We start from the raw sequence: 15,783 nt of genomic DNA on the forward strand, positions 1-15,783 counted from the left end.
AGGGCGCAGCGCGCAGGCGCCGCGCGCCCCTCCCGCAGCGCGCCTGCGCGGAGGCGGGCCGGGCGAGCCGCGCTCCCATTGGTGGGTGGGCGGTGGCGGGGATTGGCGGGGGGGCGCGCGCGGCTCGGCGGAAGATGGCGGCGCTGGCGCCGGAGCTGCTGGTGCTGAGCGACGCGGGGCGGTTCCGGGCCGACAACCTGCTGGGGGCCGAGGACTGGGGTAGGCCCGGGCTGGGCGGGGAGGGGCCCCGGCACGGCGGGGCCGGGCGGGAGGTGGGGGGGGGGAGGCCGCTTCCGCGTGTTGCGGGGCGGGGCGGGGCCCGGCGAAGGGGGGCGGGGCGGCCCGGGCACTGCGTTGGAGGGGCTTTCGTAGGGGGCGGGGCTTGGGGAGGGGGCGGGCCCTGCCGGCGGCCTTGTGTCTTGCTGGCGTAAAGGGGGCGTGGTCTAAAGGGGGCGTGTTCTGGATGGAGGCGGGGTTAAAGTATTTGGGTGGAGTTGGCACATTGAGGGCGGGGTTAAGCCTCTTGGGGCGGGGCTTTTTTGTAAACTCGCCCCACCCACCCCTACAGATGCTGCTCTCTACAGTTGCCTCGATGACAGGCTGGAGCCCTCCCACCTCTTCCCGTCCCTGGACCCGAACCCCATGGTAAACCCATTCCCCTCTGGTGATGCCAAGTTCTGTCCCCTCCGGGTGGGGTCTTCCCAGCCCCACCCCCTGGGGGGTCCCAGACCCTCATCCCTCCCCCCACCGCAGTTTGACTGTGCCTTTGATGGGGGTGAGGCCGCCAGCCCTCCCGACCCCCCGTGGGACCAGGACCCCCCCAGCCTCTTCCCTGGTGAGTGGGGAGGGACAGAAGGGGGGTCCTGGGGGGTTTTATGGGGGGTGTATGGTGGGTTGGAGGGGTTCATGGCATGGTGGGAGGGGATACGGGGGGCTGGAGAGGATAATGGCAATCTGGGGGGCGATATGGGGTTGTTTGGGAGGTTCTAGTGGGGGGTTGGGGGGGTTACTGGGTGCTGGGGTGGCGTTCGAGGCATGGCAGCACAGGGTTCCTTGCCAGTCGCGTGCTCCTGCTGCCCCCCAGACCTGCAGGTGAAGTCAGAGCCAGGGTCCCCCACCTCGTCCCACTGCTCCGACTCCTCTGGCCTCTCCTCTGCCTCCGAGCCCCTGGCCTGGGTATGTCCCCCCTCACTGGTGCCCCTGCTGCCCCCTGCTGCCCCCTCCGCCCACCTCCTTCCTCTCAGCTCTGTCCCCACAGGCCCCCAGTCCCCCCGAGCTGGGGGTGAAGACAGAACCAACCCCGCCGCTGCCCTGTACCCCTCCTGATGCTGGTAAGCTGCAGACAGACAGATGAGGGGGAGTGGGGGGGTCGCAACACCCCCTCTGACACCCCTAATGCCGCAGCAGGGAAGGCACCGCGGGCCGTAAAGGCAGAGGGGGTCCCCCCCAGCCGCCGGACACCCCCCATCCAGCCCAAGCCCCCTGGGGGGGCCACTGGGCCTGGGGGGGCTGCCCCAAGCACCCCCCAGACTATCCTGCTGCAGCCGCTGCCTGGAGCTGCCCCCTCTCTGCCCACAGCCATCACCGGTAGGGCTGGGGAGGCTGGGGCCGTGGGAGGTCGGGGGTGTTGGGGGCATCTGGGGCAACAAGGAGGGGATTCGGGGGGGGGGCTGGGGGATCACGAGGCCATAGGAGGGAGGGGGGCTGGAGGAGCTGGGTGATGCTAGGGCTGTGGGACTGGGGCTTTGGGGCTGCTGGGAGGGGCTGGGGTGATGGGGAGGTGTTTTGGGGGACACTGGGTGAATGGGGGGCTTTGGGGATCCGCAGTGCCGGCCCCCGCAGTGCTACTGTCGCCAGCCGAGCTGCTGCTGCCAGGGCTCCTGTGCCTGCCCCACTCTGCCCGGGGGCCCCCCCGCACCCCACCTGGCCCCCCTAAGCCCGAGGCCAAGACCATCGTCCCGGCCCCTGCTCCCACTCCTCCTGGCCCCCAGGAGGTTGACGTGAGTACCCCCTGTGTGACCCCTGACCCCCACACGAACCCAACCCCTCAATATTCCCCCCCCGAGTGTCCCCTGTCCCTCCTGGGGTGTCCCCCATCCCAGAGCGTCCCCATTCTCCCCAAGGGGTGCCCCGCTGTCTTGGGTGTCCCCTGTCATCCCGGGCATCCCCCCCTCCTGGGAGCCTTGGGGTCCCCTCCACTGGCCCCCCAGTGACCCGCGGGTGCAGGCAAAGGTGCTGAAGCGGCAGCAGCGGATGATCAAGAACCGGGAGTCAGCATGCCAGTCGCGGCGCCGGCGCAAAGAGTATGTGCAGGGGCTGGAGGAGCGGCTGCGCCAGGCCCTGGCCGACAACGACCGCCTGCGCCGTGAGAACGGGCTCCTGCGCCGCCGCCTCGATGCCCTCCTGGGCCAGGTGGGGCCTGTGGAGGGGCTGGGGGGTGGCCCTGCTTGGCTGCGGCACAGGCTGTGCCCCCCTCCGGCCCTTGGCGGCATGGCTTGTTTCCCCCATCTCGTAGTGGTACAGTCTGTGTCCCTGCATCCCATAATGGTACAGTCTCTGCCCCCCCACCCTGTAATGATATAGTTTGTCCCCGCCCCATCCCGTGGCGGTACAGCCTGTACCCCCACCCCCGGTCCATAATGGTGCAGGCTGCCTTCCGTGTTCTGTAATGGTATAGTGTGCTCTCCTCTCGGTCCTGTAATGGTACAGCTTATCCCTCCCCATCATACAGCTTGTTTGCCCTCGCACGGGCCATAATGGTACAAGCCCATTGGGGGGGCGGGGGGCCGCGGCTCATCACCATGGTAACAGCCTGTACCATCGCAGGGCTTCGGAGGGGTGCCCCAGTGCAGGGGGGAGGGCTGTGGCATGTACCATTATGGGGGCAGGGGTGCCCCATGGTGGGTGGGGGTCGGGATGTACCATTGCAGAGGGGTTTGGGGGGGCACCACTGCAGGCTGTGCAGGGCAGACCATTGTTGGGGGGGGCACGAGGGCCCTCGGGCAGGTGAGCCTGACCCCAGCCCCCCGTGTCCCCCCTGTGCCCCCCAGAGCTCAGAGCTGCGTCCCATCCCAGGCCCCCGCAAGCTGGCCTGCCTCGCCGCCCTCCTCCTCTTCCTCGCCTTCAACCTGGGCCCCCTCAGGTGGGTGTCGGAAGTTGGGGGGGGGGCCACCCCGCCTCCACTCCCCCCCCTCAACACCCCCCTCCCGCAGCCTCTTGCAGCCGCCCCCTGCCGAACCCCGGCGCCAGCCCCCCCCACGAGGCCGCCGGCACCTCCTGGGGGTGGCTGAGGGGGGGGGCCCTGCCACCGACCTTCCCCAGACGTGGGGCCCCCCGCCAGGGCTGCGCCAGGAGCCCACTCCCCCCGGCAGGACCCCTTTCAGGTATGTGCCTCCCCCCACCGCTGAGCACCCCTCCAGTGGCCCCCAACACCCCCCCCCCGAGCCCCATGAGCCCCAGTGGCTCCCCCAAGCCCCATGGGAACCTCTGACCCCACTGGTCACCCCCCATCTAAATGGGTCCCCCCGGGCCCCAATGCAGCTCATTGCCTGCCCCCAACTCCCATTGGGCCCCCACCAGACCCCAGTGGGTCCCCCCCAACCCCAGTGGGCTTCAGCGGCTCCCCAAACCCAATGGGAGCCCCTGACCCCAATGGCCCCCCCCGACCCCCGTGGGCCCCCCCCAACTCTCATGGACCACAGTAGATCCCCCCCAAACCCAGTGTTTGGCAGTGCCCCCCCCAAACCGGTGGAACCCCCTGACCCCACTGAGCTCCCCACACACCTGCATGGCTCCCCCGGCCCCTCCTGACACCCCTGACCCTCCCCCCCGACCCCCCCCCAGGAATGCTTCTCTGGGTGCGGTGACACTGCGGGAGCTGGACGGGCTGTTCCGGGCGTCTGACTGTCGTCACTTCAACCGCACCGAGTCCCTGCGGTGCGTGGGGAGGGGGCCATGAGGGGGGCTGAGGGACATGGGGGAGGTTGGGGGGGGTTGGTGATGATGGGAGGATTGTGGGGGGGCCAGGGTGAGCTGTGGGGGGGTCATGGGGGGGCAGGGCATTGTGGGTGATTTCCCAGTATGCCTGGGGCAGGAGCGGTAGGAGTGGGGTGCAGGGGGTCACTGTGAGCCCCCCTGCTCCCACTGACCCCCCACCCCACCCCAGGCTGGCAGACGAGCTCAGCGGATGGGTCCGGCGCCACCAGATTGACCGACGGAAACCGGGGTCCCCCCCCCGGCCCCCCCGCAGCCAGGTGAGTGGGGGGGGTCCCTGGGGTGGGGGCCTGGGGAGCCCCAAGGGGCTCTGGGGACCCTTGGTGGTCACTAGAGGGGTTCTCCGGGATTACTAGGGGTCCCTGGGGGTGTGGGGAGTCCCCACAGGTGGCTGGGGGGGCTGGGGGGGGTGTGTCTGGGGAGATCCTGTGGGGCTTGGGGGAGGGCCTGTAGCATCCCGGGGGGGGGTCTTTGGGGGGTCCTGGTGCACTGGGAAGTCATTGGGGGAATGCTTGGGGTTGGGGGTCCCTGGGAGGGTGGGTTCTGGAGGGCACTGGGGGGGTCCCTGCTCCCCCCGAACCCTGTAGGGCAGTTTCAGGCTTCGCCCCCCTGGAAGGCGCCGGCCTCCTCCCGCCTCGTCACAGCTGCCCCCCCCCACCCTGAGAGGTGAGAGACCCCCGGAACGCGACCCCCTCAAACCCCCCATGTACCCCCCCCACCCCTCGCACGTTCTCCCACCTCCTCCTGGACCCCCAATGCCCCCCATGCCTTTTCCACCCCACATCCATCCCTACATGTGCCCCCTCATGTCCCCCCACCACCTGAAGCCCCTCTGTGTCCTTCTAGGGCCCCCCCGGGGCAGCTCCAGCTCTACCGCCCTGACCGGGCTGAACCCCATTTCCTGGCCGCCATTGACCGCCGCGAGGACACTTTCTATGTCGTCTCCTTCCGTCGGGTATGGGGGGGCTGAGGGCAATCTGGGGGGGCTCAGGGTGGTCTGCTAGAGGTGGGGGGGTCCCCAATGCTGTGTCCCCCTGCCCAGGACCACCTGCTGCTGCCAGCCATCAGCCACAACAAGACATCGCGGCCAAAGATGTCCCTGGTGATGCCAGCGGCTGCCCTCAACGGTGAGTGGGGACTCCTGGCCCCCGCTGTGTCCTGGGGGGGGATGTCCGTGTGTCCCGGGGGGGGGGCCCACTGCATGTTCTCCCACTCCAACAGGAGCCCTTCTATGTTTGGGGGGTCCCAAGGTGCTCGGGGTCCCCCCTGTGTACCCAAGGGGTCACACGTCCAAGGACGGGTGGTCCCTGGGGGGGGTCTTGTCCCCTTGGAGGGGGATGTTCGCATTTCCTTGGGGCTCTTTGTGCTGCAGGGGTGGGGCTGGGTCATCCCCTTTTTCCTGGGGAGTTCCATTGCCTGGGGTGGGGTCCCTCTTGCCCAGGGGGGCTCTCCATCACTGGGGGGGGGGGGCCGTTGCCCCAGGGGATTCCCCGTTGCCCTGGGGGGCTTACAGTCAACTGCGGGGGGTCCCCATCACCTGGGGGGAGTCCCCTTTCTCTGGGGTTTCCTCTTTCCTTGGGGGCTTCCCTCTCGTCTTTGGGGGGTCCCGTTGTCCCTGGGGGGGTCCCTCTGCCCCGAGGGTCCCCAACTGACACCTTGCCCCCCCCCCAGAGAGCTTGTCAGGGCGCGGGGGGGGCCTGGAGGCCATGATGCAGGTGGACTGCGAGGTGATGGACACGCGCGTCATCCACGTCCGCCGCCGGCCCCCCACTGCCAACCGCAGCCGGGCGCCTGCCCCCCCCCGCGGCCCCCGCCGCCCCCGCACCCTCTACCTGGGGGCTGGTGGGTAGCCCCGCCCCCCCCGGCGGCAGGCCCCGCCTCCCCACCCCGGGGCTAAGCACTGACCGTGGGAACAGCCCCGGGGCCAGGGATCAAGCTCCGCCCACTATGGGGATGCTGAGCCACGCCCATGGAATAAGCCCCACCTCTACAGGGACAAGCCCCACATGCAAGGGATCAAGCTCCGCCCACCGATGTGCAAGCCCCGCCTCTCTGGGCAGCAGCTCCACCCTCTGGCTCTTCTCAGGGGGTGGAGCCTTCCCCACCCGGGCAAGCCCCGCCTCCATTTGAGGCCCCGCCCTCCACAAGCACTTACCCAGGGAGCCCCGCCCCCTATTCTCCCTGAAAGGGGCAGGGGCCTCGCTCCGGCCACACCCCCCCCCGGGGCTGTTTTCTACCCGGATTAATAACAAATGGGAAAAATAAAAACGGATACTCGTCTGTGAGGGAGGGATTGGGGGATCCAGGCATCCGGGGTGGGGGTTGGGGGACACCCCCCCATTTGTGCTTCATTTTGGGCCCCTGAAACCCTCCGAATGCCCCAAAACAGACTCAGGGATGTGTGGGGGAGGTGCAGCTTTAATCACAGTTTGGGGGGGGGCTGGGGGGCAGCAAAACCCCACGGGGGGGGCCCAGGGCCCCTGCAGCATCCGAGCGGGTTGTGGGGGGGTTCTGTGGGGCCCTGGAGACCCCCTCCACCCCATGTAGCCCCCCCAGAGTCAGACGCTGAGCAGCCAGAGGAAGAAGGCGGCAGCGATGAAGAGGAAGATGGAGTCCAGCGAGCCCACGGGGGGGTCCCCAGCATCCCCTGGGGGGGCACCCCAAAACCCACTGTGAGTGGGGGGAGCCCTGGTACACCCCCACTGGGAGCTCCCCAAGAATGGGATGGGAAAGGCCCCTGATCCCTGGGGGGGCGTGGGGGTTATTTGGAGCCCCCCAGGGGCCCTTGGGGGGGGTCCTTTAGTCCCAGGGAGATAGCGGGGGGGGGTCCTTTTAGGGTGCACAACAGGTCTTGGGGGTCCCTGGGGCACAGGGAGTTTGCAGGGTCCTGGGGGACATACCTGTGCCAGTCGGGGGGGGCTGCGGGACGGTGCTGAAGAAGGCGAAGGGGAACGCTCCGAAGCCGAAGGCCACGTGGAAGCTGCTGCCGGGGCCGGTGGGGGGCACCTGGGGGGGGGGGACAGGGACATGTTGGGGGGCGGCATTACTGGGGACACACACACGGGGGAGTTGAGGGGTGGTGGGGTACGGGGGGGGCGGGCACAGGGCAGTTGTGGGGTGGTGTCAGGGCTGGGAGGGTGTACTGGAGGGGGCATGTGGGGGGCTGCATCACCTGGGGGGTACTGGGGGGGGAGTTACTGTGGCACTTGGAGGGCTTTGGGGGCCTTGGAAATGGGTCAGGGGGCTGGGATGTGTGGAGGGGCTGCTGTGGGGCAGGGGGATTAGGGGACAGGGGCTGCTGTGGGGCCTGACGGTCACTTACCCCCTGGGTTTCGGGTTCTGGGCGCTGTCCCTGGGGTCGGGGGGGGGTCTCCAGCCTGGGGGGGTGGGGGGTGGGGGACGTGAGGGGTGGAACAGGCCCTCTGTACCCCATAGCACTGCCTTGTAGCCCCTATAGCCCCCCCAGCACCCACTCCTCATGCCCACTCCACAGCATCCAACCCACCTGCCGCCCAGGCCCCCCCAGCCCCTGCCCCACATTCACTTCCCCCCCTCCGTGGTCCCCCCCCATAGTCCCCACAGCCCCCCCCAACTTCCCACAGCCCCCCCCATGCGTCACAGTGCCCAACAGCCCACCATAAACCTTCCTCCAGAGCCCCCCCCATGCCCCCCATGGATCCCCAACCCCCCCCCAGGCCCGTTTACCAGGGGCTCATGTCTTCCCACACCCAGCTCCTGTCCCCCTCAGCAGGGGTCCTATACCCCTCCCCAGCCCCCCTCAGCGGGGGTCCCAGCCCCCCATACCCCTCCCCAGCTCTGCCAGCCCACTCACCGGGGGTCCCGGCGGGCGCTGTCCCGCCCGTAGAGGGGCACGACGGTGTCACGGCTGATCCCAGCCCCACAGACAGCGCAGCGGGGCCGTGTCAGCAGCCACTGCGGGACCCACAGTGCTGCCCCATGGCAGGAGCACCCAGCCCCACACCGGGGCACCCCCATGCCCATGGGCCAGGGCAGTCCTGGCCCCACAGCCGGGCATTCCCTGCCCCATGGCCAGGAGCCCCCTTCCCCTGAGACTGGGGACGCTCCCCACCCCCAGTTTGGGCCCCCCCGTTGGACACAGCCCGGCCCCCCCAGGGTCAAACCACCCCTGCCCCCCGTGGGGGGGGTCACTCACCTGGTGCAGGCAGGGCCAGCTGCAAAGGGGGGACCCGGCGTCAGCGCCCCATGGCCGAGCCCATCAACAGTCCCGCAGCCCCCCCCCCCGTCCTCCACACTACAGCTCTGCCCCAGAGCCGCCACAGCCCCCCTAGACCCTATAGCCCCCATAACTCACCCCACAGCCCACCCTGTAGCCTCTCATAGCCCCACCAGAGACCCCACAGCCCCTCTACAGCTCACCCTGTGGCCCCCCCGATAGACACCATGACCCCTCCATAGCTCAGTCTATAGCGCCCTACGGCCTCCCACAGCTCCCCTACAGACCCCATAGCTCACCCTGTAGCCCCGCCCCCAGCCCCCCGTGCCCCCTCGCCCAAGCCCCGCCCCTTGCCCCGCCCCCAGTCCCACACAGGCCCGGGCCCACCCTAAGCCCCGCCCCCGCCGCTCCGGCCCCGCCCCTCACCAGTACAGGTGCCCGCAGCGGCCAATCACGGCGTCGCGCGCGGGCTCAAGGCAGAGGTTGCAGGCGAAGGCGCCGCCGCGGTTTGGCCCCTCGGGGCCCCCGTCCGGCGCCCCCGCGCCCGCCGCCATCTTCCGCCTCCGCGCAGCCCCGCCTGCCCTGCCCCGCCCCTCCGCGCCCCATTGGACGCCCCGCCCGCCAGTCACCGCCTGCCGGCCTTCCGCCCCTTCTACTGGCGGCGGGGCGCGGGGCCCCGCCCCCCAGGAGGGCGGTGCTCGTTTGGCGCGTCGCTATTGGGTGCCGCGATCAGCAATCAAACCCGCTGGCCACGCCTCCTGGCAGCGGGGTGGGGCGGCCGCTTTCCATTGGTCTCGCTCGCCGCCGCTCACGGCATCATCACGTGCGGGGCGGTGCCTCCGGGGGAGGGGGCGCGATGGCCGGCGCTTGACTGGCCGCGCCGCCTTAACGGGCCGCCGCGCCGCCCAATCAACGCGCGCGCCAGCTCCCGCCTTCCCCCTGTTCCTTTCGGAGGGCGGAACAAGATGGCGGCGGCGTTGCCGTGGCGACGCGCGGTCCCGCCCACCCCCCCCGTCCGCCGCCATGCCTGGTTGCCACGGGAACGCGCAGGCCGAGGGGCGGGACGCGCGGCCGGCGCGACCGGCGCTCATTGGCTATCGGAGCCGCCCGTCAGCAACGCCGCTTCCGCTGCCGCCGCCGCCGCCGCCGGGAAGCGGGAAGGGCCCGCGCCGCCGCCGCAGCCGCCGCCCCGCCCGGCCCCGCCCGGTACCGGGGAGCGGGGTTTGGGGTTGGGGCTCGGAGGGGGGGCGCGGCGGGGCCGAGGGTCGGGGGGCGCCCGGGGGGCCCGGCGGGGGTCGGGGGGCCTGCGGGCCGGGGCGCGGCCTGCGCCGGGCCGGGCCGGGCCGGGCGGGCGGGGGGGGGGGCGGCGGCGCCGCCGCCACGCGCCCCACGCGCCGCCCCGCGGCCCCGCCCGGCCCCGCCCGGCCCGGCGTGGGAGGGGCCCAGCCCGGGGAGGGGCGGGGGGGGGGCAGGTGCCCGTAAGCGGCGGCGACGCGGGGCTTTGGGGGCTAAAGATGGGGGGGGGGTCGGTGTCCCGGGAGGGGGCTGGGGACCCCGCGGCGTTTTGGGGTCAGACAAAGGGAGTTTGGGGCGTTGGGATCCCGGGGCGGGGGGTGGATCCCAGCAGGGTTCAGGCATCCCCGTGGGGTCCGAGGGTCCCGGCAGGGTCCGGGGGGGCGGGGTCGGGCGGGGGGTCTGAGGGTCCCGGCAGGGCCGGGGGGGGGAGTCTGGGGGTCCGGGCAGGGTCCGGATGGGGGGGCGGGTCCGGGGGTCCCGCGGGCTCCGGTGCCCGCCCTGAGCTCCGCCGCCCGCAGGCGCCATGGAGGTGACGGTGGGGACGGCGGCGCTGGCGCTGGCGCTGCTGCTGCTGCCGGTGCTGTACGAGCGCAGCGGCTCCTTCCGCTTCTTCTGCAAGATGGGCTTCTACAACGGGTGGATCCTGCTGCTGGCGCTGGTGGCCATCCCGCTCTGCGCCCTGCGCGGCCGTGACGTTGAGAACATGAAGTAGGGACGGCGGGGGGACGCGCGGATGGGGACGCGGGGGGGACGCGGGGCTGGGCCACCCCCTTCACCTCCTGCGGTCCCGGGACGTGAAACTCGGGGGGACGCGGGGCGGTGTGTGGGGCGTGTCCCGTCACCCTGTGTCCCCGGCCAGGATCATCCGGGGCCTGATGCAGCACGTGAAGCACCTCTACGGGATCCGGATGGCGGTTCGGGGCGCCCAGCACTTCCCCCCCCGGCAGCCCTACGTCGTCGTCAGCAACCACCAGAGCTCCCTCGACCTGCTGGGTACGCCCGCCCCACGGCGCTGCCCCACGGCGCTGCCCCACAGCCCCATCCCGTGTCCCCTGTGCCCCTACCTCATCGTCAGCAACCACCAGAGCTCCTTTGACCTGCCGGGTACGCCTGCCCCACGGCGCTGCCGCACGGCCTGGCCCCTAGTTTTGCCCCCGGCCCCCTAGCAGCCTCCTGCGCCATGGGCACTGGTCAACCCCTGCTGCTGAGCCCCAGCCCCACGGCCGCCCCACGGTTGACGCGGCCCCCAGGGGCGCTGGAGGTGTTGCTGGAGCGGCGTGTGCACGTAGCCACCGTCCAGCCCTATAGCTTGGCCTCCCCAAGCTAACGCCGCCCCCAGGGATGATAGAGGTGCTGCTGCTGGATCAGTGTGTGCCCATAGCCACCCCCCAGCCCCGTAGCCCCCCCTGCCTTGGCCCCACAGCCGCCCCCTGGCTAATGCCAGCCCCCAGGGATGATGGAGGTGCTGCCGGACCGCTGCGTGCCCATCGCCAAGCGGGAGCTGCTCTACATGGGGGCCGTGGGGGTGGCTTGCTGGCTCGGCGGCATCATCTTCATCGACCGCAAGCGGACGCACGACGCCATCAGCGTCATGGCCGAGGCCGCCCACACCATGCTCAGCCAGGATGTGAGTGGGGCACCGGGGGGCTGCTGGGGGGCCTTACACCATGCTGTGCATCCTGCCTGGGGCTGCTGTGGTGCAGCCCCAGTTGACCCCATAGTGATCTGGGGCAGCCCCAGCTCACTGTGGGGCAGTACTGGCTGCCCCCCTCTTGCTGTGGGGCACCCCCGGTCTCGCCGTGGGACAGCCCCTCATCTCCCCCCAGGTCCGGGTGTGGGTCTTCCCTGAGGGGACACGCAACCACAGCGGCTCCATGCTGCCCTTCAAGCGGGGCGCCTTCCACCTTGCCGTCCAGGCACAGGTAGGGGGGCTGCCGTGGGGCGGCTGTGGGGTGGCCGTGGGGCAGCACCCTTCAACCCTCGCCTGCCTGCCAGGTCCCTGTCGTCCCCATTGTCATCTCCTCTTACCAGCACTTCTACAGCAAGCGGGAGCGGAGGTTCACAGCCGGTGAGGGGCTGGGGACCCGGGTCTGGGGGGAGCGTGGGTCACATGAGGAATCAGGGGGGTCCATGGAGGGGGGCTGGGGGACACATGGGGCTAGGGGGAATCTGGGGATATGTGGATGGTGGGCTGGGGGGGTGTATTGGGTCATGTGGGGAGTCTAGGGGGTAGCTGGAGGGGTGGCTGGGGGGCACATGGGAGCTCTGCGGGGGGAATACCTGTGGGTGTGAGGGGTGTGTGGGGTATGTGGGAGGAAGTTTGGGGGTGTTACTGGGGGGCTGTGGGCACATGGGGGAGCTGTGAGGTACATGAAGGAGGCTGTCTGGGGCCCTTGGGGGTTTGCTGCATATGCAGGGAAGGCCTGCATCCAGGGGGGTCCAGGTGGGCTGTGGGGCAGCCATGGGGCGCCCCCCGACCCTCTGCCCCCAGGGCAGTGCGTGATCCAGGTGCTGCCCCCACTACCCACCCGGGGGCTGGGCCCGGCCGACGTCCCGGCGCTCACCGAGCGGGTCCGCACCGCCATGCTGGAGGCCTTCGAGGCGCTCTCGGCCGAGCTGCGCCCCACGGTGCCGCCCCCCGCCCCCCAGTGACCCACCCCACTGCCCTGCCCCACGGCCGCCCGCTGCCCCATGGCGCTGCCCGGCCCCACGGTGGCGGGATGGGGGCTGACCCTCACGTGGAATGTGGACTGACCCACAAGTGGGGCATGGGCTGACCCACGCGTAGAACATGGACTGACCGACAGCGGGGCACGGACCCACAAGTGGGCCACGGGCTGACCCATGAGTAGGACACGGACTGACCCACGCCGGGGCACAGAGCAACCCTTGGCGGGACCTATAGGAAAAACGTGGCCTGACCCATGGCGGGAGCATGGAGTGACCCACAGCGGGATTTAGAGGAAGAATGGGGTACGGACTGACCCCCAAGTGGGCCATGGAGCGACCCACAGCGGGACGCATGGAAATGCATGGACTGAGCCACGGTGGGAGCTGTAGGAGGAGCTCAGTCAGACCCACGGCAGGACGTGCAGCGGGGACCCGGTCTGACCCACGGCAGGACCCACAGAAGGCTCATGCAGTGACCCATAGCGGGACCATGGTATGACACACAGCGGGACCCCCACGGACCGACCCACTCCAGTCCCCCGTGTATGGGGGGGCCCCATGGACCGACCCACTCCAGACCCCCATGTGGGCAGGGGAGTACCCACAGACTGGCCCACTCCAGACCCCCACACGGGGGTCACAGGGACTGACCCATGGCTCCTGGTTGGGCACAGGGCTGACCCCCCTCAATGGCCAGTGCCATTTGGGGACTGGGGGGTCCCAGGCTGTGGGGCAGCGTGGGGGGGCAGGTGCTGATTGGCTGTCAGAGCAGACCCTGATCCCTTTTTAAGGGGTGATGCCATGTATTTATTTTGGGGGGGGGGGGGGGGGGGGCACGGATTTTGCCAAATTTTCCTCCTGCCCCCGGCTTGGAGACCCCCCGCTTTTAATAAACCCCCCCAGTTGTGGCGCCTCATGATATCACGGTGGCTGAGTGATGATGTCATCAGGGGGTGGGAATGATGTCAGTGGCGGGTCTTGTACCCGAAGCCGTTCTTCCCGCCCCCACAGTCACCTAGGGGGGGACACGGGGGTTAGGAGGAGGACGGGGGTCTCAGGATGATTTGGGGGAGGTCCCTATGTAGCCATGGGCTCCCTGGGGCAGTTCTATAGGGGTCTTTGGGGGGTCCCGGAGGGTTTTGGGGGCTTTTGAAGGGTCGTGGGGGTCTTATGGGGCCTCTTGGGGTGCCCCTGGGGGTCATGGGGTGCCATAGGGGTCCCAGGTGCTCCTGGGAGGGCGTGGGGGCCCTGTGAGGGGTCGCAGGGGTGTGGGCTGAGCCAGGGAGGGCCCTCGTCCCTGGGGTGGTCTGGGGGGGCACTCACAGGCCCCCAGTCGCTCCTCCAGGTCCATCAGCTGCTCCCCCAAAGCCTCCACCCGGTCCAGATACCGCAGGGGCCCCCCCAGCGCCTGCCCCACACACAGGGGGTCAGGGGGGGCCCCGAGTAACCCCCCCCACTGGGGGGGTGGGAGCTCCTCCAGCACCTGCTTATGGGGTATGGGGGCCCCCAAAGCCCCCACTCTCCCCGGCCCCACCTGCTCCAGCACCTCCATCCGCTCCTGCAGCACCTTCAGGTGGGCTGAGAGGGGCTCCGGGGCGGGTGCTGGGGGGGACAGGTGACCCCATGGAACCCAGGCATCTGGGACCCCTGCTGCCCCACTGGCTGTCTGGGGGGTCCCCACTCCACACACCCCCCGCCACCATGGACCCAGGCATCGGGGACTCCCACCCTCCCCCATGGACCCAGGGGTCCCCACTCCCTGCCCCCCCCCAGGAGACCCAGGGTCCAGCCCCATCTCCGACCCCCCCCCCACCCCAACCCCCGGCTCACCCTGCTGGCAGATGAGGCCAGGCCGCAGCACCCGCCGGTCCACCCGCCGTGAGGCCACCCGGTACGTGGTGCTGCGGGTGCCCACCCGCGCGGGACTCGGGCATCTGTCCGGGACCCCCACCGCGGGGACCCAGGTGCCCCAGAACCGCCCCCCCCACAGGACCCCCAGGCAGCCGGACCCCCACCCCACAGGGACCCAGGTGTCTCTGCTGCCTCCCAGGGGACCCAGGCGCCCGGGACCCCCACCCCCAGGGACCCCACCAGGGGCTCCTGCTCCCAGGACCCAGCCCCACTCCCCCCATGGGGACCCTGTGTCCAGCTCCCCCCCATAGGACCCAGGCATCCGGGACCCCCCACCCCAAGGACCCAGGTCTCCAGACCCCACCCCACAGGGACCCCGTGGGGCTCTTCCTACCCCCCTCCCAGGGACCCCGGTGCCCACACACCCCTGCCATGGGGACCCCTGTGTCCAGCTCCCTCCTCCCGGGGGACCCTAGTGCCCAGCCCCCCGGGGGGGTACCGGTAGGTGCTGCAGATGCGGCCCCCGCAGAGGGTCAAGTAGGGCCGGTGCTGAGCCTGGGCGAAGGTCTCGCTGTGGGGCTGGGGAACCCACTGCAGGTGGCGGGTGCAGCCCCCCCTGCTGTGGGGCGGGTCAGTGGGGCACCCCATGGGGGACCTCCCCTGCCCCTGGGAACTCCCAGGGACCCCCAGGATGCTCCAGAGGGGTTTCCTGGGACTCTCCTGCTCCCCAGGGATCCTCCTACCCCATAGACTCCCTCAGGGATCCCCCCACCCCGCAGGACCCCCAGCTCCTCTGCCGTATGGCCATCACCCAGCCCCTCCCTGCCCCCCCAGCCCCCCCCCAGCCCCCCTCACCTCTCCAGGGCCCCCCCCAGCAGTGCGACCCCCAGGGCAGCCCCCCACAGCAGGGCGGCCAGCATGCTTCGGCAGCGGGGACCCAGGCGTCTGGGAGTGCCCGGCCCCCCCCGCCCCTCCCCGGGGACCCAGGCGTCCGGGTGGCCCCCTCTCCCCACCCCCCCCCCCGCCCCACAAAGGCCCTTTGTCCCGATGGGGACGGGGACGTCTGCGGGGGTGGCACAGGCGCTGCTTTGTGCTGGGCCCGACGGCTCCCCCCCGGAGCCGAGGGGCCCCCAGGCCCTATGGGGCACAGGGAGAGCGCAGGGCATTGCCGTGGGGCACGGGGGGGGGGGGGGGGGCACAGGGCATCACCGTGGGGTGGGGGCACATCACTGGGGGGTGTGGGGGGGATGCAGGGACACCCCGTGGGGTGGGGGGGGGAGTGTGGCACATCACTGTGGGGGGCACAGGCGTCCCCATGGGGTGGGGGGGACGTGGGGCTCCCCACGGGGCGGGGGGATGTGGCTGTGGGGTTTGGTCTTCGGTCTGAAGCGATGGGGATGGGGGCGGGATTTAGATGTTTTGGGCCAGAAAAATGCATTTTTTGGGTCCTTTGCTACGAGTGCAGTAAAACTTCGTGAAAACGGGCCAAAATGCCCCATCCCGAGAGCCGCGTCCCGAGCGGGGGTGGGGAGGGTCCCCCGTTCCACCCCCAGCCCTTTACCAGATGGGGTTTTTTTTCTCCATCACTCCCATTTCATGGAGATTTCTGCGTTGCCAGATCCGGCCCCGGGGTTGGGCCGTGTGACCCCCGGCCCCACCGGCACCCCCCCCCCCCCGGGGGCTTTGGGGCTTTTCCCCAGGGCTTCGGGGGGCGCCGGGCTGCGCTGGGACTTTGGGGTCCCCCCTCCCCAGCCCCCCGCCCCCGGCCGGGGCTCCCC

At 70.7% G+C, this 15,783-nt stretch overlaps 4 protein-coding genes across 8 annotated transcripts; 2 read left to right on the top strand and 2 right to left on the bottom strand.

Annotated features, from left to right (window-relative positions):
* The first annotated feature begins 33 nt into the window (after positions 1–33).
* Positions 34–6,261, top strand: ATF6B (activating transcription factor 6 beta). 3 transcript variants are annotated; one of them, XM_069774042.1, is made up of 16 exons: positions 34–219; positions 569–645; positions 754–835; positions 1,085–1,176; positions 1,259–1,331; positions 1,405–1,587; positions 1,828–2,000; positions 2,227–2,412; positions 3,051–3,142; positions 3,213–3,383; positions 3,844–3,936; positions 4,166–4,253; positions 4,592–4,659; positions 4,840–4,948; positions 5,036–5,120; positions 5,665–6,261. In XM_069774042.1, exons 1-16 carry the CDS (start codon positions 135–137, stop codon positions 5,841–5,843), a joined length of 1,836 nt encoding a protein of 611 aa, XP_069630143.1. In that variant the 5' UTR covers positions 34–134; the 3' UTR covers positions 5,844–6,261. The 3 variants fall into 3 exon arrangements, with proteins under 3 accessions (XP_069630143.1, XP_069630141.1, XP_069630142.1); XM_069774040.1 differs by having other exon boundaries at positions 36–219; positions 4,586–4,659; XM_069774041.1 differs by having other exon boundaries at positions 36–219; positions 1,408–1,587; positions 4,586–4,659.
* A 132-nt stretch (positions 6,262–6,393) lies between these two features.
* Positions 6,394–8,801, bottom strand: RNF5 (ring finger protein 5). Of its 2 annotated transcripts, XM_069774195.1 has the most exons (6): positions 8,615–8,801; positions 8,168–8,186; positions 7,826–7,926; positions 7,316–7,370; positions 6,894–6,999; positions 6,394–6,640 (listed from the first exon to the last, which is right to left on the bottom strand). In XM_069774195.1, the coding sequence occupies exons 1-6, from the start codon at positions 8,740–8,742 to the stop codon at positions 6,552–6,554; spliced, it is 498 nt and encodes a 165-aa protein (XP_069630296.1). In that variant the 5' UTR covers positions 8,743–8,801; the 3' UTR covers positions 6,394–6,551. The 2 variants fall into 2 exon arrangements, with proteins under 2 accessions (XP_069630296.1, XP_069630297.1); XM_069774196.1 differs by lacking the exon at positions 8,615–8,801 and having other exon boundaries at positions 7,826–7,879; positions 8,168–8,356.
* A 337-nt stretch (positions 8,802–9,138) lies between these two features.
* Positions 9,139–13,073, top strand: AGPAT1 (1-acylglycerol-3-phosphate O-acyltransferase 1). 2 transcript variants are annotated; one of them, XM_069774126.1, is made up of 7 exons: positions 9,139–9,394; positions 10,003–10,192; positions 10,344–10,477; positions 10,936–11,111; positions 11,311–11,406; positions 11,480–11,552; positions 11,976–13,073. In XM_069774126.1, exons 1-7 carry the CDS (start codon positions 9,154–9,156, stop codon positions 12,134–12,136), a joined length of 1,071 nt encoding a protein of 356 aa, XP_069630227.1. In that variant the 5' UTR covers positions 9,139–9,153; the 3' UTR covers positions 12,137–13,073. The 2 variants fall into 2 exon arrangements, with proteins under 2 accessions (XP_069630227.1, XP_069630228.1); XM_069774127.1 differs by lacking the exon at positions 9,139–9,394 and adding an exon at positions 9,599–9,612.
* On the bottom strand, positions 13,031–15,172 carry EGFL8 (EGF like domain multiple 8). The gene is made up of 6 exons (XM_069774169.1): positions 14,861–15,172; positions 14,505–14,624; positions 13,985–14,055; positions 13,689–13,756; positions 13,478–13,562; positions 13,031–13,169 (listed from the first exon to the last, which is right to left on the bottom strand). The coding sequence occupies exons 1-6, from the start codon at positions 15,169–15,171 to the stop codon at positions 13,120–13,122; spliced, it is 705 nt and encodes a 234-aa protein (XP_069630270.1). The 5' UTR covers position 15,172; the 3' UTR covers positions 13,031–13,119.
* Between the last annotated feature and the right edge of the window lie 611 nt (positions 15,173–15,783).

Source organism: Haliaeetus albicilla, chromosome 29, assembly GCF_947461875.1.
Source record: "Haliaeetus albicilla chromosome 29, bHalAlb1.1, whole genome shotgun sequence".
NCBI lineage: Eukaryota > Metazoa > Chordata > Aves > Accipitriformes > Accipitridae > Haliaeetus > Haliaeetus albicilla.